Raw genomic sequence first — 27746 nt, 5'->3', positions numbered from 1 at the left:
TATACAATACTCAGCATACTGGCATACAGCTGGCACGTGGTATATTTATACTGAATGAATAAATATGCTTCCTCATATAAGACAGGATTCTGAGTGTGTGGAAATGGAGCTTACAATTCTAAACTGCATTTCTTCTCGTGGGCCATCCACACTTACATGTGTTTATACTCCTGAAGAATTGCTACAAGTTTAAAGTCACAAAAGAAATGGATAATTTGCATTAAATTTCTAATTATACTCCAACTCCTCTTTCGCTCCAGTGAACTGTGATAATGGGTTATTTTCTTTCTCTTCTATTCTGGCTTACATACAAGCCTTAAAGTACATTTTATGATGATGCACATAACTTCAAGGTTTCATTTATATAAACCTAATTACAAATGTCTTAACACACTTGAATATAAACCAAAGGTATAAATGAAAAGATTTCATGTTCCTGTTTTTGCTGCCTAATTTCATTGCAGATTTATTGGTTAGGTTTTTTTTTTTTTTTTTTTTTTTGTCAGTTTAATATAAGCCAGAAGAGAAGAGGGAGCCTACATTGAGAAAATGTAGTCTGTAGGCCTGTGGGCTACTTTCTTGATTAATAATTGATAGACAGAAAGACAGATGAGAAATAACACATGTGGTCTATACAGAAATTATAGTACATAACATCAAAGTTTCCTTGACCTCTTTATTGCTTGAAATCAACATTTACCCAATTTCTAAAACAGGTGCTCTTTGTTTTTGTTTTAATTTTGTGTGTTCAACTGCCTGCATGCAGGTATGTGGACTACATGTGTGCAGTACCCACAGAAGCCAGAGGAGGGCACCAAATCCACTGATGCTACCTGCTGTGTGGGTGCTGGGAACTGAACCAGAATCCTCTACAAGAGCAGTAAATGTGCTTAACTGCTGAGCCATCTTTCCAGCCCCCAAGCTTAGATTTCTTAAAACATTCTTCCACCTGATGTAGGCTGTCAATCTCCATCACCAAGTTCTTTATATCTTTTTAAAATCATTTTTAATTTATTTTATCATTTTTTACGTATCTCCCTACATGTATGCCTGGATACCACATGCATGCCTGGAGGCCAGAAGAGGGCATCAGATTCCCTGGAACTAGAGTTACAAACAGTTGTGAGCCATGTGGGTACTGGGTATCTAACCTGGGTCCTCCAGTGCTCTTAATGGCTGAGCCACTGCTCCAGCCCCCTTTCCATCTTTTCTCATCTGAGCTCTCTAGCTTATTAAAAGGGAAGGAAGGCATATTAATTCATGACAATGTAACAGCATCATTAACAGCTACTCAATATCAAGTGCTTACTACATACCAGACATTAATCCTCACAAACAATCTAGTCAGAGAGTATTACTGTCAGAGACAGGAAGGCTGAGATGCAAAGAGACTCAAACTTTCTGTCATCACACAGAAGAAGCAAGTGAAGGCCTGACCCGGCGCCTCATTCCAAAGCTGCAGCAGTTTAATCGAGAGCAGCTTAATTTGACAATGTTATCCACACAGTTCTGGCTTTAGAGCCCTGAAGGGTACAGGAGCAAAGGGTTGTGGGAACATCTTCTGTGGTTAAAGAAAAGCTCTGAGGCAAGTATGTGGCAGGGCCTGTAGGGAGGCCCCAAGAGGCTACTACATGAAGCTGTGATGAAGCTTGCTTTGCACTGGAGACCACAAGACAGTGGAGATGCCAGAGTCATGAAACATCTGCCAAGCAGAGCTGCAGACAAGGACTAGAGCCAGCTCGAGAGAGAGAAATGTAAGCCATCGAAGCCCTCAGACAATAGACATGGGGCTACAGGAGTTGGAGTTTGCCCTGCTGGATTTCACTTTTGTGGTTCATCTAATATTTTTGCGCTATGCCCCCAACAGAAAAGTAACCGAGACAAAAGCCAAACCACACTATGTCTTCACCAAAATGTAAGGGAGACCATTCTGTCTTCTAGTACTAGAATCAGTAACCAAATTGTGCATTCTAGCTTACAGGGTGTCCTTCATTTGGTCCTGCCCAACCAGCCTTAACAGCCATGGTTGTTTTGCTTGCTTTGGGGTGATTGTTTAACCCTTTTCCTCACATTTTTAAATAACCAGTGTTTTTCTACTCCCTGGGTTTAGGATCACCTCCCCACCTATTCTTTAAGATTTAGGTCCTAAAAACTTCCTCCTTTTCTGAATAGCACACAAGCAAATGTCAGCTCAGCATCTATCCTTATGCCAAATGTTCTCTATATTATTCATAACGTTATATGTACATAATTGGTTCTCAGTCTTATACCGACTCCTCCACCATTCTAAAAAAATACTAAAACAATGCCAGGCCTTCAAGAGAGCATAAGTGTTTGACAGGTGATAATGACGATTAAAAGCAAAATCTAAACACTCATAGGAGTCTCACTTCGCCTTGTTTCGTCTCAGACCTACACACCGGAGGCCGACTCTGTAAACTGCAGGATGCCCACCTGTGCTGACTCACAGGCCAACGCAGTAACTCAACACACCTGCAGGACTGACTAGACCAACGTGAGCTGAAACAAAAGACACGTGAGCCTTCTGGGAAACGTGAACGGGGATTCACTGATCTGTAAGAACGTCTGATAAAACTGCAAATGCAAAGCTCTCGGCCGGCAGGGGACTAAGCAGGAGGAGGGGACGGCAAGAACCACGCAGCTTCTCAGGGACACAGCGCCAGATAGCAACTTACAAAGGCTGGAGACGTACCTGTAAAACTTTAGCATTTGGCTGAAGAGGTTTAATGATGAGCTGCTTGCCTGCTGTATAAAGAACCTTTTCGGAATCAGGGCCCCATGCTACTGAATATACTGGTATTCCTGCACAAAAGAAAGGGGAAAATGATAAACGTACATTTTCATGGCCTTAAAAAAATACCATAATGTTAAGAGGATTAAAATCTTGGTATGGTGGCACAGGCCTGCAATCTGAATACTAGGGAGACTGAGGCAGGATAATCCTAAATTCAAGATCAGTCTGAGCTAAAGAGTGACCCCATCTCAAACAGGATGCATAAAGAATCTCTGTGTTATTTTCATTTCCCCCTTACTAGTCCTTTCATATTGGAGAATACTGAGGCTGAAAAACAACTGATCTAATAATATTTCTAAATAAAAATATTAAAGATTTACTGTGAGCCGCTGACACACTATATTTTGTATTTGTTTTTGTTTGTTTTTTGGTTTTTTTCAAGATAGGGTTTCTCTGTAGCTTTGGAGCTTGTCCTGGAACCAGCTCTTGTAGACCAGGCTGGCCTCGAACTCACAGAGATCCTCCTGCCTCTGTCTCCCAAGTGCTGTGATTAAAGGCGTGCACCACCACTGTCAGGCTTTATAGTTTGAATTTGTATGTTTAACTTTGTTATCTTTTTGAGAAACAAGCCTACTGTGTAGCCCAGACTGGCCTCACTTCCTGATTTTTCCACTGGGATTACAAGTGTGCTCCACCTTACCAATGACACAATATTTTTCAACCAATTTAAATCTTGCTGAGAATATACAACATTTTTTCAGACATTCCAGATACTATTCTATTAAAACCTAGGATAAAGGTTTTATAAAATTCATGGTTCTTCACCTCCCATGAATAACCAATGTAGCTGAAACTGCCTAGATGTATAAGGTGAAAACATAATTCACACACACACTCATTATATATGTAAACACTATATATAAATTTAAATTATATATAGCATTATTTATATGTGTGTGTGAGTATATTTAGGGTTTCTTTGTGTAGCCCTGGCTATCCTAGACTCTCTATGTAGACCAGGCCAGCCTCGAACTCACAGAGATCAACCTGCCTCTGCCTCCTGACTGCTGGGATTAAGAGCATGCACAGTGGACTAGTTTATTCCTACATAAAATACACTAAATATCTGTTATCGTTCTCCACCGTGTTTTCTAAGACTAATACACAGTCTTTCACTGAACCTAGAGCCCATTGATTTGGCTAAACTGGCTGGCCAGTAAGAGCCATGGATCCTCCTGGGCAGAGAACTCCACAGGGATGGGATTATTACAGGCGTCCACCACACCCAGCTTCTCTATGAGGGTGTTAGAGATAAGAATTCAGGTCTTCCTTTGTGTGACAAGCAGTTTACCAAATGAACCATCTCCCTGTGATTTCTTACATTTCAGATTCTCGGAGGACGAAGGTGTTGCTGTTTATCAGATGGCTCGAGACTCTCTGATTGCATCAATGCACTGGACACATGGAGAGTTCGAGTTCAAACTGGAATAGTGGCTGATTTTACATACGGGACTCCACGACCTGGGCATACCATGCACCATGTACATGGCTGTACTGACGGAGGCCAGAAGAGGGTGCCAGGTTCCCTGGTACTGGAGTTACAGACCATTGTGAGCCACCATGTGGGTGCTGAGAACAGAAACCGGGTCCTCTGGAAGAACAGCCAGTGCTCCTCACCACTGAGCCATCTCTCCACCCTACCCAGCTTTCTTCGTGACAGGATCTTGCCATATAGCCATGCTGGCCTCAGACCCCTGATCCTGCTGCATTTGCACCCTAAACACTACGGTCAGGGAGGCAGTTCACCATTATGCTTGGTAGCGACAGTATTCTTAACTGGATCTCTGGGATATCTAATATCTTCTAGAAATCTATGCTTTATGTGACCTTCACTTTAAAAAATGGGTATAACAGCCAAGTAAGTGGTATGTGCCTATAATCTCAGCACTCAGAAGGCTAAGACAGGAAGATTACAAACTGGAGGCTATGCTGGACTACACAGAGTTATAGGTCAGCCTAGGTTACATAGTAAGATTTTATCACATGCACGCGCGCGTGCGCACACACACACACACACACACACACACAATATACATTTGTATATAAACTTATTGAAAGATTGGTTATATAGTAATAAATAAACTGTAATCCCCCTGCCTTGGTCTAGCTACCCAGTCACTAGAAAAATTAATCAAAGTTATATAATTAATCCATGAACCATTACCCATTTATAATTATAAAACCAAGCCTTTGAAAACTGTCTAGAAATATATATTTTATAGCATTTGGCTTCTATGAAGAAATGAATGAATGTGAAATGAATGAATGTGAAAGACCCCCAAGTCTCGGGATAACACGACCCCCAAGAACCCCCAAGAACTCACAAGAGACCATCCTTGCTGCAATCACATGAAGTTTATTGACAGGAACCAGCGCCATGGGGCCGAGACTCATTTCCCACAGAGGGGTAGAGGAGTTTGACCCCGAGTAGCTGGAAGAAGGGGTATTTAGGGTAAGAAACCACAACCCAAAGGGGGTAGAGAGGGCGTCATTGGAAAATTCCGAAAATACCAGTGATAATCACAAGGGGCTAAATCCCCATTTCTCAAGATTATAATCTAACTTTATGGTCAGCTAGTTCCTGGAACACAGTCACTGAATCGGCTAACCTATATTTTTGACTCTTCTCTTCCTGCTAGATTTTTTGCTCTATTCTTCCTGCTAGAGGGGTCTGGATTTATCCAGGTCTTTCAAATGAATGAATGTTAAAGAAATTTACATTCCCAGGAAAATAAAATCTGAATTTGATGATTCAGGCTCAATTAATAAGATTTATTTGTTTGGTTGGTTGGCTGGTTTTTCAAGAGAGGGTTTCTTTGTAGCCCTGGCTGTCCTGAAACTTGCTTTATAACCAGGCTGGCCTCGAATTCACAGATATCCACCTGTGTCTGACTCCCTAGTGCTGGAATTAAAGGTGTGCACCACCACTACACAGCATGATTTAATTACTTAGAAAATTCAACATGCTATAATCAAGAGGATTGAATTTCACTAAGACAAATACACTATTTTGTGCATTTTCCCCAAATAAGTGTGTAAGTGAGCAACTGAATAGTCTACACCTTGTCCATACTAACTCTTCAGGATGGTTTCCACAGCTTACATTTAATGGTATAAAAGCTCTAATAATCCTGCTTGGTCAACAGCATCTGGATTTTGTCAGTATCGCAGCAAGACATGAAACTCAGCCCAAGGAGAGGATCAGACTCAAAGGGTCCCTCTCCTCCTCTCTAAGAGTAACCTGGATTTGGCCTGGGATTCAAAAGCAGATTTCCAGCCAGGTTGGATGGGCTAATGCCTATAATCCAGCATTAGAGAGGTTGAGGCAGGAAGAATCACAGCAGATATTTTCTGCAGGGATGAGCCCCCTGATAAGTTATACAACCTCAAATGATCAGCCCTAAATACAGGTGTATGCTGGCTATACTAAATGGATTCAGGAGGCTGTGTACACACACAACAATAGGGTTTATACACAGATAACAACAGTGTGAGGCATGGTGGCAATACACGTCTTTATTCCCACTCTGGCAGGTGAGTTCGAGGCCAGCCTGATCTATTTATCAAGTTTAATGCAAGCCAATGGTACAAAGTGAGACCGTTTCAAACAAAACATAACAAAACAAAATTAACAATGTTTATAGAACAGGTTATGACTTCAAGGTAGAGGGGACATGTGAGGAGTAGAAGAGGGTAGGAAAAGGAGGGAAAAAATGATGCAAATACAGTGTACTCATGTATAAAATTCTCAAAATTCTTAAATAAAAAAAATGATGTAGTTAGGATTATAGTAACCTAGTGCATGCTTTCTAATTTCTATGATTATAGTTACATTTTGTGCAAAAGGGAAATTAATTTGTTTTTATTTCTGTTATCAAATATTCACAACACTAAGTAAAAGCACACTTTGCTGAGTTATACACTAACTGATGATAAACACCTGCCCCAAGGAAACAATTCTGTAAGAACAGCTCCCATTGAGTTACACAGGATGTGACTTTAGGCCTTTAGTTGTGGTCAAAGGCACAGCTGGGGTGTAGGATGAGGAGCCAGGGATGTTTTTGTCCTCTTCAATTTAACATCTGAACTGAGGCCTCTTGAGGTGGCTGTGTCACCATTTCCTTGTTTTCAAACCTTCCCTCAAAATTCTCATCTACCTACTATGGTAGAACAAGAAGATCATTTATTTCCTGCTATACAGTTTTTAAATAATAGTGTTTCAGAAACATGATTTCGAGTATAAAACAAAGCAAGCTTAGAAAGTGAAACAAGTAGTTCCTTTGTTAGGGGTTTACACCACATTTTTTCAGTCAGGTGGGTACTCAGAATTTTCCATCTGGGCACTTTGCATGAAGATCACTTATTCAGGTAGATGACCAGCTTCACAAAGAAAATGGTTCCTTTTATGCTGAATCCTTCCTACTAGCATTTGAGACAAATTCATAGTACTTAAATTACTGTTAAAAATATATGTATTAAAGCAAAAATTAGTCAGGCACGGTAGTACATGTGTGAGAGCTCAGCACCTCAGAGGCTGTGACAAGAGGACTACTCCAAGTTCAAGGCCATCCCGAGACAAGGCCAGGCCAGCCAGGGCTTTACATCAAGATAAAACAAAAGAGCACAGCACCGACCATGCCTAGTGCTGCACTTAACAGTACAGAGCACAGCACCATCCCTAGTGCTGCTCTTCAGACTACAAAGGAGAAAAATGACACCTCTAGGCACCAGACTGAATTATTTTAAAATAAGAATTTAGTAAATTATATAATAGGATTAATTTATCATTAACAAAAACAGAAACACATAATCATTTTCTAATAATGTCTGGCCTTTTATATAGGAAATTTTTATTTATGCTCCACATCAGCTAAAACACTCAAGATCACCTTGTTTTTCTGACTTGTTACACTAAAAGTCATGTGATCTTTTTGACATTTTTTAAGAAACCACACGCACCTGGGGTTGTGTTAAATGTCAGACCCTTATCTCTCTGTAAAACAAATTATCTAAATTCTTTCAACCCGTTGAAAGCATTTTAAACCACAGAGGAGTTGAGAAAGTGTATTTCGATTGTTTTAAGGAAGTACCTGGTCAAATGTACCATGTTTTTCACATTCACACCATAACAGCATCACGTCAAAGTGCTGGCTTTCTGTCCCTAGAGGATGCATTAGAAACACAATGCTCACTAATCAATGCAGTGAGGATGTTAGAGGGGATGGAAATACTAGAATGAAGTCTAGCACTGAGTAAACAGTGTCTGTTAACCACTGTTAACACTAGCAAAGGCTTTGTTCTGCAGTAATTAACCAGTAGCTTCCTTTGCTCTTCACTGCAGCAAGCACTCGAGAACTAGTTGCCAGTGGACAATAGTGGCCCACACCTGCAATGCCAGCAGCACCGGAGAGGTTGACCCAGGACTGCTGCACAGTGCATTCCAGACAAGCTGGGGTCACTGTGCAAGGCCCTGTCAAAAATAATAATAATAACAACAACTTTCCCTTTTGTCCTACTTATAGAAGACATGAACTAACTATAATCAAGGGGGACTCATTCCAAAAAAAGCAATGTCTTGTTTATGAACGTCACTGGGTCAGGAAAAAAGCTTAAACGAAAGCATTTTTTTTCTTCACTTTCTATCCTCACCTCCCAATTTCCCCATAGCTTACTTTTCTTTCATCTTTTACCTGACTCCCAAGTTAAATTTCAGCCTTTATTTCTGATCTTCAACATATTTCCATTAACCCAAGACATCTTGGCTAATTTCATCATATACAGTTCCACCTTTTATTATTTCACTTCTATTTGAAAATAGGAAGAAATGTCCTTACATATTTAATGGAATATCTCAATCCATAATCAAAATAGACAATGCAACACAATTGTAATTATTCACAACTTATATATTTTTCTCAAGGATGGTAACTCCTCATAGGTACCATTGAAAATCATTTCTAAACCAAGTCTAACTGCATCCCACTCAAGTTGGGATTATCTTTAATATTCAATATCGTTTTCTATGCAAAGACCTAGTAGTTGTAAACTTTATACATGAAAAGCTCTAATAGTAAACAAATGAAACAGGACCAGCTATATTGGCATGTACTTTGAATCCCTATACTCCAGACTCAGAGTCAGGAGGCTCTCTGTGAGTCCAAGGAGAGCCAGTGTTGTGGCATTTCATTTGTATCTGAGGTAGAAGTAAGAGACAGTGGCTGGCTGTTTCGTTTTTCTGAACTTCAGGCTGAACCAAAATTTCTGTCTCTGAACTTTTATTAATTGTGCTTCAGCCAGGGAGTAGAGTGACTCTGCCTCAGAAGAAAAAAAGGAAAAAAAAGAACAAGAGAAATGAATTCAGGAACTAATTTCTCTTCATCAACAAATAGGAAATGCACACACCTTCAAGTCTGATGACCTGATTTTGAACCCTAGGACCCATGTGCTGGAAGGGAAATCAACTTTTGTATGTTATGAGGTTAGCACACTGGAGACCACCACACGGACACTCGTAAAGCCAAAGGGGAAATCTTTATTGCTGGCTGGTGACTTCACGGGAATGCCCAGATCATGCAGCCCCGAACCCCCCAATTTTGTCTTATATGCACAAAACCCACATCCTGGTTGCTGCATTTCAGTTAGTAAGAAAAGGAACTACAGAAGCCAAAAAGGCAGAGTTAGTATATTTGGGGACTTTCCTGGAATCCTTGACTTAGCCTTTGTTCCTTGCTGGCTGGTGTTGCAGCCTCCAAGCTGAGCTCCAAGGCCTGAATGATGCTTCCAATGTGGCATCAGTTGTGCTAAGGTCTTGGCGGGGGGCGGGGGTCTACTAAGGCCTGGGGGCCTGCTAAGGTCTGACCTCCACATGTATGCCATGGCATGCATTTACCCACACACATATACACATACTAAATAAATGTAATATGTACACATATGCGTGTGCACATATGCCAGAGAATAAACGTTTTAAAAAAGAAAGAAGTGTAATTAATATAAATGTGTGGATGGAATAACAAGGATACTCTCAACACTGTTGATAGAATTCTGAATTTTAGAGTAAATTGGATTTGATATATTTTTGTATCAAATTTCCAGACCCTGTAAAGGAGGCTGACTTGCCTGACTTTCTGATTTGAGACATTAACACCTAACCTTCAAGTAGTCTAGATTTACAACTGTTCTCAAAATCTGGTCTCTAAATCATTGATGTCATCAAGACCTGTTTCTTCTGGAATAGGTCATTATGGCAAGTTAACTTCCCTAATGATTTTTCCAGAGATGAACAGGAAAAGTCTGCCTTGCTAGAAAAGTACACCAGTAATTAAAACATCAAGAATTAAATGCACAGTTCTGCAGTATTAAATGTAAAAAAGAAGCAGATTATTTGATTGAAATATTTACAGGATAACTAAAATAGGAAAAATAACAATATTTATCAATTTAATAATGAATATAAGCCTTAAATGAGAATAAGGTTAAATAAGACAAAAATGATTAACAGTTTCAAAGCCGTCGTCACCCCCCATTCCCAACAGGGTTTCTCTGTGTAGTCCTGGCTGTCCCAGAACTTGCTGCATAGACCAGGCTGGCCCCAAATTCAGAGATCCACCTGCCTCTGCCTCTGCCACCACCTGGCTCTCAAAGTCATTTTTATACCAAAAAAATTATTGCTATTTAGAATGCTGATGAATGGTATCATTACTAATTTAAAACAATTTTTTGTTTGTAAACCAAGCAGTAGTTCAGTTTCCAGATCCCTAACATATAAAGCACAGCACAGAACTAATAAATAGCTCTATATCACTACCCTCTCATAAATAATATTAAGCAATTTATTCCAAGTTCCTACTTTAGACTTGGAAAGTTTGAAATAACAAAATAATAGACTCAAGGGTAATATGTGGCAAAGAAAACAATCAGGAAGGGGCTGAAGAAATGCCTCAGTAGTTAAGACCATTAGCAGAGGACCTGGGTTTGGCTCCCAGCACCCACATGGTGGCTCACAACCATTTGTAACTTCAGTTCCAAGGGATCTGGCGCCCTCTTCTGGCTGCTGATGGCATGATATAACAAAATCTACGAGGCCTAGACCTAGAGTAGAGTAGTTCATCGTGGTAGAACTTGCCAAGAAGTTACAAAGCCTTGATTGGAGTTCCAGCTCCAGCATTAAAAAAATCTATAAAGCCAAAAGAAAAACATTGTGCCCACTAAAGTAAGGCTTACTCTCTAAAGACATATTTCATCACTTTACTACTGAAGTAATAAACAACTTTAAAACAGAAACATACCTATGACTGTTCCCAAGAATCTTAAAAGTTTTACTCATCAATGAACATTCTACTTAGAGATATGGGTAAAAAGATTTTACTTCAAAAGAAAAAGACTTCTTAGTATTTCTGATCACTTCTGTTAACATTTGCTTAATGAAGAACTAAACAAATGTAACTTTAACATTAATCCCAGAGTGAACACCAGTTTTATAATGCATTAGTTATAGATGCTCTATACTATAACTTCATAATTCTGAACAATCATCTGCAAGATCAGCTCATACATGCTTAGGTAAACATAAGGCTGCTTTGTGTTCTAGGTCATTAGTCTATTATATCATAAGAATTTACATGCAATTTAAGCCCCAACAGGAATGGCCGCCATATTGATCACTGCCCTCCTTTCCCCACACAGAACACTGAGATATTCCTCTAAACAGTGTCCATTACCAGGTTTCACTCATTGTCTATTCCCCTTTACCAGGACAGAGATCACAGGTGAACATCAGTTACAAGGTGTGCTAATATTATCAAATTACTGGGACTTCTTATTGTTGTTTTGAGACAGTATAGCCAGGCTAGACAGGAACTGGCTACTTAGAACAAGCCTCAGACTAGTGGGCATCCTCATGTCTCAGGCTCCAAGTACTGGGATTAAAAGCATGGTCCACTGACTCATTGCAATGAACGTTTGCTAGTAAAGCTGATAGGACAAAAGGGTGTTGTAAGGAGGGCCACTTGTTCGTTCCCCGCTGCCCAGACTCGAAATAACCATACAGAAACTATATTATATTAATACAGTGCTTAACCAATGTCTCTAACATATTCCTAACAAGCTCTTACATATTAAATCAACCCATTTCTATTATTTTATGTTTTACCACGAGGCTCGTGGCCTACTGACAAGGTTCTGGCTGGCGGCTTACATCTTTCTCCTCTGGTGGCTAAATGGCATCTCTAAATTCTGCCTTCCTTCTCCCAGCATTCCGTGTAGCTTTCCCTGCCTAGCTCTACTCTTCTGCCCTATCACAGGCCAAGAGAGCTCCTTTATCAACCAATGGTGTTCACAGCATACAGAGGGGAATCCCACATCAGAAGAATATACTACATGAAGGGGAAGCCTAGCCCAAAACCTTGTTTTGTAAGGCGTGTCCCCCTTGGTTTAAAGGCGTGTCCCCCTTGGTCTAAAGGCGTGTCCCTCTTAGGCGTGTCCCTCTTAGGCGTGTCCCCCTTAGGCTAATATTGACTTATAAAATCTTGCGGGCCTGCGGCCTGCCTGCTCTTTGTTTTCCTGCCCTCCTCGCTGGAACCTTGGATTTGTAAGTTCCCTTTCCTTTCCTTTATTAAAACTGAATTATATATATTAAAGCTTGTCTGGTGAATCATAACTGCCGATCAACCACGCACCTTCATTTGGCGCCCAACGTGGGGCTCGAACCCACGACCCTGAGATTAAGAGTCTCATGCTCTGGGGGATTACCTGGTTTGATGGGATGTTTAGTATTTGTGAATTATTGTTATTAGAAAATTGCATTGGTGTTGATTCTTGTATATTGAACATTGTATGTGAGTATGCTTCTACCTCTATTGTATGAGAGTATGCTTCTACCTCTGTTTAAAACAATTGTTATATTGAGATATTTATCATATTGCAATCTACATTTCTACCTCTGATATTATTTGTATAATGACATTGTTTACGTTTGGGGATATTGTCCTCATTTATTGCACAGTTGTTTTTCAGGTTTTTTAGATACATAGAAATTATATTTAGTATAGATAGTATAATCTTCGACCTCTTTGAAGAGCTGTAGAACATGGCCTTTAATATAACCTAGAGTTTGGTACTTATGAGACACAATCACTCCTGGCAACACCACTCTACTCCCGAGAGAATGTTGAGCACCAAAGACACTCCACTGGGAGCTTGTCTTCTTCTTGGCAGAAGTGGCTTTTAGGCAAAGAAAAAGCCCATACCTCGACCACTGACAGAGTTTCAGAGTATCCGTAATGGATAAAAACAGGATTGTCTTATCTTGCCAAGACAGGGTTGGACAGTTCTACAAAAAGTTCCTTGCCTTTGAAAAATGTTATGTCAGTTGTGTTAGGCCTTAGCCAAAGTTGGTTGCCTCAACATTGCAAAACGAAACTTTGGGTGACTGCCCAGGTAGTTAGTTGTCTCTGTCATTTGTTGCACATTTTGGAAGTTTCTTGTTTGTACTTCCTGGTTGCTTAAGTAATATTACTTCCCTTCTCAGATCTTTGATGGGGTTGAAGATTAGATAATTGTAGTTACCCTCTACATTATTTAGACTCCTTGAAATAGAATGCTTAGTAAAACTTTTGTTATATGTTTCTTCTTAATATTGTTTGTAATTTATATTTATTATTTGTTCCTATTGAATATAGTTGTATTTGGTTTGGTTCTGTCTTATTTAGACAAAAGGGGGAGATGAAGGGGAAGCCTAGCCCAAAACCTTGTTTTGTAAGGCGTGTCCCCCTTGGTTTAAAGGCGTGTCCCCCTTGGTCTAAAGGCGTGTCCCTCTTAGGCGTGTCCCTCTTAGGCGTGTCCCCCTTAGGCTAATATTGACTTATAAAATCTTGCGGGCCTGCGGCCTGCCTGCTCTTTGTTTTCCTGCCCTCCTCGCTGGAACCTTGGATTTGTAAGTTCCCTTTCCTTTCCTTTATTAAAACTGAATTATATATATTAAAGCTTGTCTGGTGAATCATAACTGCCGATCAACCACGCACCTTCAACTACATGCCACACTGAGGCCTCCAGTGCCACTAAGATGAATGAGGAGCTGTTGGAGAGGAGGGAAAGAAGCAGAAGCAAAGCGGTTTTTGATTTTTTTTTTTTTTTTGGTTTGTTCTCTTATTTTTATTTGCTTGTGTGCTTTGTTTTCTTTTGTGGGGGCATACTGCAGGGATGAGGGGAGGATGGGGGGACCTGAAAATAAGTGGAATTGGAGTGCATGGTATGAAACTCCAAAAGAATCAATAAAGAAGTTAAATTTAAAAAAAAAAAAAGAACATGGTCCACTACGCCTGGCTATTGGGATATGAGAATGTTTAATATCTTCTCATATGTGGTGTTCATTCTTTCTTTTCAGTACCATGGATTGAACCCAAGGCCTTCTGCATACTATGTAAGTGTTCTACCAATGAGCTATTTTTGAGACAAATCCTTGCTATATATTCCAAGATGGCCTCAAATTCACAATCTTCCTGCCTTTGTCTCTGAAGTGTTAGTATTACAGGCATGCAGCACTACACCCAGCTAAATTGTCTTAACTAGACACCCAGACCTTCCTTATGCATAAGATGCTCTAAATATTTCATAATCAGTTAAAAAGAGTATTTAGCCTACAATTGCCTTTGTATAGATTTACTAACAGAAAGAAAAAGCATCTCTGTCAATAATGTAGCTCTGCATATTCAGGAACTCACTTTGAGACCTACCTTCTTCTGCCTCCAGAATCCTGGGATTAGAGGTTCCCAACACGCCATGCGTGGCTTTTTAAATGTATTTTAATTTAAATAATATTACCATGGTCCATCAGGCATCACAGAAAGTAAGAGAGTTCAGGGTCAATGAGATGACTTGGCAGGAAAAGATATCTGCCACCAGCCTGTGACCTGAGTTCCATCCCTAGAATCTACATGGTGAATGAGAAAACTAACTCCCACAAACTGACCTGTAATCCCCACAAGGGTGGAGACGTGAACCCACAAATAAATGGATACATAAACGTAATAATAAAAAAGTATAGGGACTGGAGAGATGGCTCAACCATTATGAGTATTTGTTGCTCTTGCAGAAGACCCACATTCAAGTCCTAGCATCTACAAGGTAACTCCGGTTCCAGGGTATCTGACACCCTTGCCCTCTTCTGACCTCCACAGGCACCAGGCATGCACGTGGTGCACAGACAAACATGTAAGTAAAACATTCACATACATAAAATAAGTAAATCTTTTTTAAAAAAATTGTTCCTAAGTCCCAAGTGAAGTAAGAGAATTCAGGTTTTGAACGTGACCAAAGTCAGTTTAATCCACTATAGTTGATTCTTTTTTAAGGAAAAAGTATTTTCTTAGATTTACTTACTTTAGCATTTTATATGTATGAATATTTTGCCTAAATGTATATATGTAGACCATGTGCATGTCTAGTGCACTTGGAAGTCAGAAGAGCATATCAGATTCCCTGGAACTGAAGTTATAGACAGTTGTGAGTGGGAATTGAGCCCAGATCTTCTGCAAGAGCAGTAAATGCTCTTAACTTCTGAGCCAGCTCTCTAGCCCTATTTTATACACACACACACACACACACACACACATAATGTTGAGACACGTGTGTTGTACCATCTTGGAAATTCAATGACCAGCTGTAAAGCATACCTTGCTGAGCTAATGTTGACCTAAGCATCCCCGTCTTTGACCAGATTTTCACTTGTCCATCTTCTCCAACTGTGAAGGGGGGAAAAACATTATCTGTAGAAAATATCTCAGGTTTACATTTGCACATATAAGTAAACATCTAAATGTTTAAAATTCAGATACAATTCATTCAAAGTGTAAAAGGGTATGTTTTAGCAGTAGATTTTTAAAAAATTACATGAAAAAACTTTCATCAACATAACTTCCATAGCCAAAATTTTATTTTTCCTTAAAACTTAGGCATATATTACTCAAACACTACTTCCATTTTCACTATAATCTCCACTTAGAATATTCCAAGGAGAGTATTCTCAGTGTACCATCTACCACAGCTGACCACCAGGGGGCATAGTCTCAGTGTCCTGTCTACTGCAGCTGACCATCAGGGAGAGTATTCTCAGTGTACTGTCTACTGCTGCTGACCACCAGGGAGAGTATTCTCAGTGTCCCGGCTACCGCAGCTGACCACCAGGGAACAGGAGAAGGAATGAGTGAAATGAGAAGAGATGAAATCCACAGTGACCATCTTAGCTGAAAGAGGGAGAAAAGCCTGGTGCTACAGAGTCATTTAAGAAAGGGAGTTGTGTTTGGTTGGTTGGTTTTGGTTTGGTTGTTTTCTGAGTTTTTTCAAGGCAGAGTCTCACTTATTAGCTCTGGCTGTCCCTAAAACTCATTATGCAGTCCAGGCTGACCTCGACCTCACAGAGATACATCTGCCTCTGCCTCCCAAGTACTGGGATTAAAGGTGTGCACCACTATACCAAACAGGATTTTTGTTTTTATTTAGTTAGTTATTATATTTTATTTTTGTGTTACTAGAGATCAAACCTAGAACCTTGCACATAGTAGGCGAATACTCTACTACAGAACTCCATTCCAGCCTAGGACATATTCCCTGCCTAATTTTTAAAATAATTCACATGTAAATACATTTATATGCTTAAAAAGAAGCCATAGGAAAAGAAGTTAAAGGGACAGGTGAGACAGAGAACATGTCACTAAAAAAACAAACCCTCCTAGAGAAGGCCTAAGGGATAGATTACAGCCATGTGCAGTCTTTGCTATTCCTTTCTTCAAGGGGTGCAGCCTACCCTCGCTCTCCCTCAGTGTGGTCTGTGCTTAGGGAGTTGCTTCTAGCGAGCACAGTGCAGTGGAAAGGGCAGAGTATAATTTCGGAGGGTGAGTCAGAAAAGATACGAGTGGCTTCTAACCTGCTCATTTTTGGATCCCTGAGAAGCCAGACACCATGTCATAAAAATACTCCTCTAGCCCTATGGAATTGCCTATGTGGCAAGGAATTAAGGTCTCTTGCCAAAGCCAGAGAAGAACTAAGGCCTCCTGCCAACACCCGTGTGTGTAAGCCACGCTGGAAGTAGACCTCACAGCGTAGTCAAGGCTTCTTCTACTGCAGCCACAAGTTACAACTTGAAGGAACCTCACGACACACTAAGCCAGAAATACCCACCCACAAAAGCTGCTCCCAGACCTACGGAAATGGCCACATACTCAACGCTTGCTGTTTAAGTGTTGAGTAACTAGTGCAGCAGTCGGTGACTAAAACAGTTAAGTCCTACCTGGAGCAGAGCTGGGATTGGAGAGAGAAGCGAGATGAAGGTAAGTTATAGGAGAATATTTTCAATTTCGGAATTTTCTAAAATTGTAATTGTTACTTACTCTAGGGACTTGATCTTTTTGTTTTGTTTTGTTTCGTTTTTTCCTTAGTTTTTCGAGACAAGGTCTCACTATGTAGCCCTGGCTGCTCGTTCTGTAGATCAAGCTGGCTTCAAACTCAGATCCAGCTGCATCTGCCTCTCAGGTACTGGGATTAAAGGCATGTGCCACCACACCTCATGGACTGGATCATCCTAAGAGCCTTCTTTGATAGAACATATTCCAAAAGTCACAAATAAAAATAACAATATGATACTCAAGAAACAGACATAATGGCACCATAGCTCCAACAGTCACAAGGCTGAGGCAGGAGGATTGCTAATATGAGACCAGACTGACCTACAAAATGAATACCAGGCCAGCCTGTACTACATATCAAGACTCTGTCTCAAGATAGAAAATGAAGAAAAAATAGAATATTCTGAATGATCCATGACACAGCAGTCTAGATTAGTGCTCCGCCAACTGTTGCTACTAGACAGTGAAACAGGCTACTGCTAAATGCACGTGATGGTTAGTTTTAAATGTCAACTCGCCCATCTAGAGCTACCTGGGAAGAGAATCTCACTGAGAAATTATCTAGATCAAGCTGACCGGGGGTCATGCCTGTGGGGGACAATTTTGACTGTTAATCGATGTGGGGAGACCCAGCCCACTGTGGGCAGCACCACTTCATGGCTGGGCCCAGAACTACCAACAACAAAAAAAGCTGAAGTGTTTGCTCTCTCTCTGCTCTTGATTGTGGATATAATTTCTTGAATTCCTAACCTTGACTTCCCCACTAAAACACACTAAAATCTGGACTCATAAGCTCAATCAAACCCTTAGACCCTCAGCTCCCAGATGTTGTTTTCGGTTACAATATTTTATCACAGCATAGAAATGAAACTGGAACAATGAAAATATTTTCTTGGAAACCTTTTCTCTACAAACCCGTTTCAAATGTTACCCTGGAGCTGGAGGCTATTGCTGGGCAGTAGATGCTTACCTAGCCTGTGAGGGCCTAGTCTTAACCCCGGCACATGGGAGAGACGGGGTGCAGAGAACTTACCTGTCACCAGCGCAGTCCCCTCGTAATTCCACCTTCCTGCAAGCACGGCCCCGCAGTGAGCTTCCACACTCTTCTCCACTCTTCCTAACTTGGAAATCAGATGAAACTTACCTAAAGGAAATTACATGTGAGAACCTACTCCATTAAATTAATTTATACAAAAACATCTGTTGAGTTCTGTAGCATGAATAATAAAACCCGAGACAGATACTGGGGTTCAACCTGAGAATCAGAAAAGCAAAGCAGCCAAGCACTAGAGAGACCTTTTATCTCTACCAAACCTTCAGACCGAAAGGGTGAGAGCCTGTCTCCACAAATACTGACTCCACACTCCTGAGTTCCTGTCTCCCCCGCCATGTCACTCCTGGCTCCACCTCCCTAGTGCTGGGATTAAAGATGTGAACCAGTACCACCTGGATCTGTTTCTGTATCAATCTCCTGTAGCCCAGTGTGGCCTAGAGCTCACAGAGATCCATCTGCCTCTGTTTCCCAAGTCCTGGAATTAAAGGTCTGTGCCACCACTCGCTGGCCTGTATGGCTGATTAGTCTGGCTGCTTTGCCCTCTGATCTTTAGGCAAGCTTTATTTATTAAGACACAAATAATATACCACTATAGCGTTCTTACTACTAGATTAATCAGCATTAGTTAACTAATAATTAGTTATTGGGCACTAGAGGCATAAGAGAAAATAATGTCATAATTCTTAATCTCAAGGAACACAAATCTAATAAAAATATGCAAAAAATGTGGCATGATAGATATTCACATATAGTATATTTCATTTAGTAAGCCAAAAAATTGGGTGATTTGCATTTGAAGATATACTTAAGCCCTGAATAACAAAAGAAATCTCCTACTAAATAAAAGATAAATTAATTCTAACTTTTTTGGACTAATCCAAATTAATTACAAATGAGAATATAATTAAATACATTTGAAAGATGTAAAACACATTTTGAAAGCTCACAGATGCCCTACAAATGCCCACAGGTTGGGACACAGCTGTAATGTCAGCACTTAAGAGGCAGAGACAAAAGGATAGTGAATTCCAGAACAGCCTAGGTTATACAGTGAGTCTGGGTTATTAATTTTGAAAATTACCTATTATAGAATTAAACAAATAAGTGTATATACTGATATACTGATAATGATAACTGTAGTTCCTCAATGTTTCCAAGTATCAGAAAAAGAAAACTAAAATAAACCCTATGGTACTGAATTAGAATTGGTGTTACCAAAATATATTCAAAGCTTAGGCAGAAAGAGATAGAAAACTAGCTACTGGCATGCATCTAAAAATAATTTTTTTACATTTATTTATTTATTGGGGAAGGGACATGTACCAAATAATGCATATGGAGGCCAGAGGACAGCATGCAGAAGTCAGTTTCTCCTTCCCACAATGTGGGTTCTAGGGACTGAATTCAGGCCACCAGCCTTGACAGCAAGTGCCTTTACCCACTGAATGGCCCTAATTTTTGAAGTATACATTTGTAATCCCATGTCTTAGTTCTGTTTGATGAAGAGTCTGAAGAGGAGCCACACCCATTAGAACAAATACTGCTAGCAGTATCCCTATCTTGGCTTTTAAATACCATTAACCATCTAAAAACAGGCCTGTTTGAGAAATGACTAATTTAGAAAATGGGATTAAGAACTAGATTAATTTGGGACATCTTGTGCCAGTAAGGAAATGCTCAAGAAAGTGATGAATACATGTACAAAACAAAAACAAAAATCAATGTGGCTGGCTTCACTGATGGGGCTCTCAGAGGCCAAATATGGGACAATTTCAAAATCAAGATTAAAAAATTATAGTAACAGAATATTTATGAAATAAACTAAACTTCTATGAGGCTAACCTAACATTTAACCAAGTAAGACAAGTGGCCATGGGACAGAAAGTTTTTCCTTGAAGCAGAATACCAACTATTTAACAAGGGACAAGATTATAGAGATAGAAAAGCATGATTTGGCAGCTTCTCTGGGAATAAATAATCTAGCCAAGAATCACCAGTAGATTTTTAGAAATGGGAGGAAGTCTAAAAAACAGACTATGTTTATGTAGTCTCAAAATATGTTTTTATAAACAAGCTATTAAAAGGAAGAACACAGAGGCTGGAAGATGGCTCAGCGGCTAAGAGCACTTGGTGCTCTTGCAGAGGACCAGCATCCACATGGTGGGTCACAACCATCTTTAACTCCAGTTACAGACATTGGACACCCTTGTCTAACCTCTGCAAGCATCAAGCACACATGTGGTGTACATACATATAGGTGGGCAAAATACTCATATGCATAAAGTAGAACAAATCAAAAACTGGGGGAGAGCCGGGCGGCGGTGGCGCACGCCTTTAATCCCAGCACTCGGGAGGCAGAGGCAGGCGGATCTCTGTGAGTTCGAGACCAGCCTGGTCTACAAGAGCTAGTTCCAGGACAGGCTCTAAAGCTGCAGAGAAACCCTGTCTCGAAAAACCAAAAAAAAAAAAAAAAAACTGGGGGAGAAATAGTAACATCACAGATTAACTTAGAAAGCACTTTCTCTCGGGTATGGCATTAACACCACAATAATGTGTCAAATCAACACCATGAGTCTCCCAGTATTCCCACTAAAAACTTGTAAGCTGAATCAAATCATAAGCAGTGAAAAAGACAAGGAGTTTTCTATAAAATAACTGGCCTGAATCCTTCAAAATCACCAAGGTCATACAGGGAAATAAAATGTGCAGATGATAGTTTATCTACATCAAACAGCAGTCTTGTAAAACAACCCCAGGCACAAATCATAGTACTAGATTATATTTTCAATACACAGATGTGCATAGGACATTCATTGAAAATTTGCCACCCGTAGGGCTGGCTGGAGGGATGACTCAATGGTTAAGAGCACTGGCTGCTCTTCTAGTGGACTGGATTCAATCCCAGCACCCACACTGCAGCTCACAACTGTCTGTAACTCCAGGATCCAACACCCTCACATAGACATACATGCAGGCAAAATACCAAGGCACATCAAACAAACAAACAAACAAAACTTACCATCAGAACTCGTGAGGACAAAACTTTCTGCCTGAGTCTGTTTCTTCATGCCTAAGCCTTTGGGAAACCAGTGGAGATCTATTGGGTAGATGTCGTCAGGCAGCTTTACGATCAGGCTGGTCTCACTGGTCAGCAGGTTCCACTTCACTATCTGGTGATCATCACTGCACGAGTACAGCTCCTCAGCGGTCGTCCAACCCACACAGCTCACTAACTCTTGATGTGGTTTTTGGTTAAGGAGACAGAAAAAGGAAAATAGTCGAATGGTTTCTAGCTTCTAAAAGTCTATTTTCATTGTGTGCTTTTTTCCCCCCCTAGACAGGGTTTCTCTGTGTAACAGCCCTGGCTGGCCTGGAACTCACAGAGATCCACCTGCCTCTGCCTCCCGAGTTGTGGGATTAAAAGCGTGTGCCACCACTACCCAGCTCATTGTGTGACTTTTAATAATTCTTTTTCCATATAAAGGAAAAAGTCTCCCAAACAAGTTGTAAGGATAGAAATCAAAGAAAGTCAGTCAGAGAGGGAAGAAAATTTGTTATAGAAGATATTCCTTAAGTATGGCCAAAAGATAAATACAAACACTCAAAATCAATAAGTAAGAAATCAAAAGGTAGGAAATTATGTTGAGAGATAAGACAGGAAGAAAGGGGGACTAACGATACATATTGTTTATATATATATATATATATATATATATATATATTCAGATTTCTTTAAAGATTCTTTTTAGTATATTAGATTATACAAAGGATACTTTTTAAGTACTTAAGAAGTAGAATAACAAAAATATCAGTAAATATTTCAAAGTAAAACTTTGGGCTCATAGTATACTTTGGAGAAGTACCTGTAATTAGGGTCTAAATATTTTGAAAGCAATTTGTCTATAAAATACCATTCAAGAAATGAAAAATAGGGCTGGAGAGATGGCTCAGAGGTTAAGAGCATTGCCTTATCTTCCAAAGGTCCTGAGTTCAATTCCCAGCAACCACATGGTGGCTCACAACCATCTGTAATGAGGTCTGGTCTTCTTCTGGCCTGCAGTCATACACACAGACAGAATATTATATACATAATAAATAAATAAATAAATAAATAAATAAATAAATAAATAAATAGAAATGAAAAATAACCAGTAAGTAGACAAAAAAGCAGAAGAAAACCTCTGACAGTATCATAGCAAGCTGAATGCAGTGAGGTTTACAGTATTAAAAGGATATGCTTTGGTTCTTTTAAGAGAGATATCTTTAGCCTCATGTCTCCAGTTCCAGAGAGATCTTAAATACCACTTGATTGCAGCCACTGTAAAGACAAAAAGAAGACACATAGCAACATTAACAATGGTACACATACACATGCACACAAATGCACACACCAACATCCATTGCATCCTAAGGAACACAACAGTATCTTCAATTCCTCTAATACCTGGAAAGAGGAGGAAAACCAGTGGGTATGACAACGAAGTCAAGAATTGGTGGTACCCTTGGACTGAGCACCCAATGTTCTCAATAACATGCCTACAAGAGGTCTACTACCAGAGCACCACTATGTCTGGGGCTGGAGAGATGACTCAGCAGTTCAGGGTACATACTGCAGGGGACCCAACTTTGTTTCCCAGCACCTTGGGTTGGTGGCTCACAAACACCTGTTACTCCAGGCTCCAGGAGATCCTATCACCTCTGAGGGCACTTGTACTAGTATGCACACCCCCCTGCACAGACTCACAATTACACATAATACAAACCCTTTAAAAAGAAACCTCAGTGGATAAAGAATCCCCAGGATCGGTTAGGGGCTCAGTGGGGAAAGGAGCCTGCTGCCAAGTCTGACAACCCGAGTTCAGTCCCCAGGACCTATGGTGGAAGGAGAGTCAACTCCCACAAGTTCTCCTCCAGCCTCTACATGTACGCCATGGCATACATGCACACATACAATAAACAAATGAATTCCTAAAAAACTTCCAAAGGCTGTCCTACGAACAAACCAAAAGATTTGGCAAACTAGGAAGCTCTCAATCAGTTTTGATGCCATCTAATAAATATATCAGTTAAATTCTAAGATTAAATTACATTTTTAAGTGCCTTAAATCTATAATTTACATGGAAACAGTACAGTATTATCAACCATGTGGCTCAGTCTACAGCTTATGATCTATTGTGAAAAAAAAAGAAAACTGCCCAATAGCTACAAATAACACAGAAACAACACTTGCATTGCTTAAGGACAAGGTATAAATTATTTTAGAAGCTATGTAAGCCAGATGTGGGGCTGCTACTACTTAGAAGAATGAAGCAGGAAGGCTGCTAAAACCCATGAACGAGGCCAACATGGACAGTATAATGAAAATCCACCTCAAAATTTTTTTTTAAGTTGAGCAAATTTTAGCATGTAGCTGGACACTGTGGTACACAACCACTAGGGAGGCGGAGGCAGATGGATCTCTGTGAGTTCAAAGTTAGCCTAGTCTACACAGCCAGAGTTACATAATAGAGAGAACCTGCCAAAAAAAAAAAACCAGCATGAAATTATCGAATATTTTTAAAAACATAATAAACACTCTCCAAATAAATGCATCATCAAAAAGATTCACATGAAGAGAAACCTAAGTTGTCTGAGTCCAATTTACATTTATATTCCTTTTAAGCAGCATATCTAGACAATATAGAAAAAAAATCAAGTGAGATTGTAATTGAAAGGGTGAAAATCTCTTTAACAGGTCTAAAATTACAGGGAACTACATCAAAGAAGGTGCTGGCTAGAGATTTGAAGAAAAAAATCTCTGGGGCTCTCCGAGGCCATTTCTCACACCCCTGAATTCAGGAAGTCTTCTGGGTGGGCAAGGGGTAAAGCGCTCTTCATGTCTCTCTTTGGGTGATTTCTCTTAAATTGTAAAAGTATACAACTGTATGTGGCACAGACAGGGACACACATGATTTACTTCAGGCACACTTCATGGATACTAAGGAGTGCTCTAGCACTGTATGTGGCACAGACAGGAACACACATGACTTACTTCAGGCACACTTCATGGATACTAAGGAGTGCTCTAGCACTGTGTGTGGTACAGACAGGAACACACATGACTTACTTCAGGCACACTGCATAGGTACTAAGTGCTCTAGCTTTCCCAAAACTCTTTCCATCCACCAGAACCTTCCAATTAGCATTAATCCTAAAGATGCCAGAAGAAAGACCACTGACCCAAATTATCATAGCCAAATTAATTAAAGCAAGCTTTTTTATTCATGTACATGGATTGTTGCCCCCTAAAAATAGGGGGGAGAGAAGGGCTTTTATAATTCAGGGTAGGGGAGTTCTTCATGGGGGTCTTGGTGGGGAAAAGTAGGCGGAGTTACAGAACATAACAACAAGCAGTAAGCACAAGGTGGTCAGAGCAACTGCTGTTTTCTTTCAATTTAGTGGTGACACCTGAATCTACTGACATGTTAACTATCATCTGTAGCCCGCACCTTAATCTACTGACATGTTAACTATCATCTGTAGCCCGCACCTGAATCTACTGACATGTTAACTATCATCTGTAGCCCACACCTGAATCTACTGACATGTTAACTATCTGTACCCCGCACCCCACAGTCAGCGCCTTGTTGCTCAGACTGTGGCCTGGCAGGATTCCTGCTGGCACTGGCTGAAGCAGAGGCCACTAAGTTTTTATCATTCTGTGTACCAATAAAGACTCGGGAGTCAATGTTGGGGTGAAAACCTATTGATCAGAGAAGCCTTTTTTGGCCAGAGACCCAGCAAGAGAAGCATTTCTCCAACCACCCCAAACCAAAAAGACCACAAATCTTTAAGTCCCTCCCTACTCCTTCCTGTGCATCTCTCTGTCCATATTCCCAGGTCCTGTCAACTAGTTGTTGGTTCTTCGCCCTGATCCTAGGTTAATTTTATTGACACAATCTTGGAGTTTCATAGTACAATCAAATATCCCACAGCAAACAACCTTTTGAAACAAAAGTTGGGCTGCAAGATAGTCATTACAACTTTTTTAAATATAGACATGGTTGTCGTTTCCTGAACAGGCAGTACAGAACCATTTGTAGTTAAGGTTACAGATGGAGCATAGCCCAATCCTTAAGTAACAAATTTAATCATAAACAGCAATGAGTCTAGTTTGTCTTTACTATAAGATGGCTTTTAAACCTAAGATGAGGCAGGCTGGTTCATCATTATGAGAAGGAGAAGGGGAATAATATTTTATAAAGACCTGGTTCTTCATATTTATTCAAATTAAAAGAAGTACAAAGGAATTACAGAATTCTTGTTGCTTCTGGAATTGACAAACCATGGATAAGATATTTACATATTATACTACAACCAGAAATCCAAAAGATATTTGGAATGGCAAAAGGTAATTACATCCATAATAGTTAGAATATTTCCTCACCAGAAGAAATCAAAATCAACCTTTACACAGTAAAAGCAGTATGTTTTTGTTAATGGTTCACCAGTCAGTCATTCAGAAATATGGTGTCAAAGAGTCAGAGGAGAATGACAACCTAAGACAGGGAAGAGTTTCCCTGGCTCAGAACGATTTTTCCCTATATATTCCACTTAGCTGGAGGACATGTACACTTCGATACAGTATTGAATAAGAAAATAAAGGAAATGAATATTAGTGAAGAGCCTATTTGAAGAAGTGCAGAATAGTCTGAATGCTACACCAAGGTATTTTTTATCTGCTCACGTGTCTGGTAAAGTTCAATAGTCAACTTCGCTGGAATAAGGAACACCTAGGGCATTAATGATTCACACCAAAAGGTGTCTGTGAGGATGTTTCCATGGGTTTAGCTGAAGAAGGAAATCCTACCCTGAACACAGGCCTGAGGCACCTTGTTCTGGCTTGGATCCCAAACTGGTTAAACCAACAGTGCTGGAGAGAGCCGGCTGAGCCCTCACTCCCCTTCTGTTTCCTGGTCAGTGGCACAGGAAGCTGTTCTGCATCATGTCTTCCAGACCAGGATGGAATGCATTCTTCCAATACATGAAGGATCTGACCAACCAGTGGTGTCTGAGCAGAGGTATAGGGAGGCAGTAGAGAATTTCTAGAACACAACGTTAAGCTCTATATACGAAACACAAAACAACAATAGCAATGCCTTTTTTTTTGAAGCTTAAACTCATTTACAAGTTATTGGTTCAATGTGAGTCAACATTTATAAGGCTTGAGAAAGGGAAAAAATATGTTTAACAAAACTTGACCGTACCAGGTAGAGGTGGTGGCATATGCTTACAATCCCAGCATTTAGAATGTTAAAGCAGCAGGGAATAGCTTTAAACTGATCTACATTACACAGCAAGTCTTCATCTCAAAAAAAAAAAAAAAAATCCAACCGTTCAACAACCACCAGGGTGAACGCCCAATCCAGTCACTTCACAGCAACATCACAGTCGAAAGCCACCATCATCCTGCTCTACTGCTGCAGGCCAGGCAGAACTGATCACTCTGCCCCGATCTTTCCCCTTCAGAGCCTTCTAAACACACCAGCCACTATACTTTGAAGGCCAACTCAAAACACAAAAGCAGAAGTGACAGGACTAGCAGCCAATCAGGAAAGGATCAGCGTCTGGAAAGTCAAAAGCTTCCATTTTCTCCTTGATTCAGTCACAGGGGGTGTGACTGAAGGAACGATATGATCTGACCTACACTTTTTTAAAAACTTATTTGTTTCCTACTCTGACCTGAGTTCTATAAAGTGAATATGGATGGTATATAAAAAACAATGGGGGAGCAGGGCATGGTGGCACAGGTCTTTAATTCCAGCACTCGGGAGGCAGAGGCAGGCTGGTCTACAGAGCAAGTGCTAGGACAGGCTCCAAAGCTACAGAGAAGCCTTGTTTCAGAAAAAAAAAGAAAGAAAAAAAACTTAAGAAAGAAAAAATGGGGCAGGAGTGATGAATAGGACTGGGGCAAGAGAATGGATAGGATTTCCATAATCCAGAAGGAAAAGCAAGTATTTAGACTAGAAAGTTCCCCAACAGTGTCCAGGCCAAAGAGAAGTGATGACTATTTCCCCCATTTTTAGTACCAGGCAAGTGTGTGTGTGTGTGTGTGTGTGTGTGTGTGTGTGTGTGTTGTGAGTAATAAGATTATGACCTAATAACATCCCCTCTTTCAGGGAACATCAAAAAACGAAGGCAGAAAGGTTGTAAGAGTCAGAGGTCAGAGAGAACTGGGGCAAAACAGTATCTTCTGGACTAGCAGGGCCACTGCACTCGTGAACTCAAAGCATTTGTGGTGGCCTGCAGAGGACCCTCACAAGATCAAGCAGTCAACATCCCAACATGGGGGCCCATGAGCCCTTACCCCGAGCTAAGGAGCTGTTTGCAAGTGACTGCAGCTGGAGTCAGTTCCCTGAAGGCTGTGGTCCCTGGTAGACTGACCACACTCTCTAGTAGATGGCCCCACACTACTAGATGCAGCATTATCAAAAGAGG

The 27746-nt window shown here is 40.4% G+C and overlaps 1 protein-coding gene across 3 annotated transcripts in view; it reads right to left on the bottom strand.

Moving 5' to 3' along the window:
• The window catches only part of Ift80 (intraflagellar transport 80), an 81140-nt gene that overhangs the window by 49143 nt on the left and 4251 nt on the right, over positions 1–27746 (bottom strand). For all 3 annotated transcript variants that reach the window (XM_038347739.2, XM_038347740.2, XM_038347741.2), the window contains 5 exons: positions 22505–22586; positions 21288–21509; positions 18248–18358; positions 15487–15555; positions 2714–2823 (listed from right to left, as the gene is read on the bottom strand). In XM_038347739.2, the coding sequence (XP_038203667.1) occupies positions 2714–2823; positions 15487–15555; positions 18248–18358; positions 21288–21509; positions 22505–22541 (549 nt within the window). In that variant the 5' untranslated portion in view covers positions 22542–22586. The remainder of the gene's footprint in view (positions 1–2713; positions 2824–15486; positions 15556–18247; positions 18359–21287; positions 21510–22504; positions 22587–27746) is intronic.

This window comes from Arvicola amphibius, chromosome 11 (genome assembly GCF_903992535.2).
Source record: "Arvicola amphibius chromosome 11, mArvAmp1.2, whole genome shotgun sequence".
NCBI classification, from domain to species: Eukaryota; Metazoa; Chordata; class Mammalia; order Rodentia; family Cricetidae; genus Arvicola; species Arvicola amphibius.
Note: the sequence above shows the minus strand (reverse complement) of the source record. Positions and strands in the feature narration are given on the sequence as shown.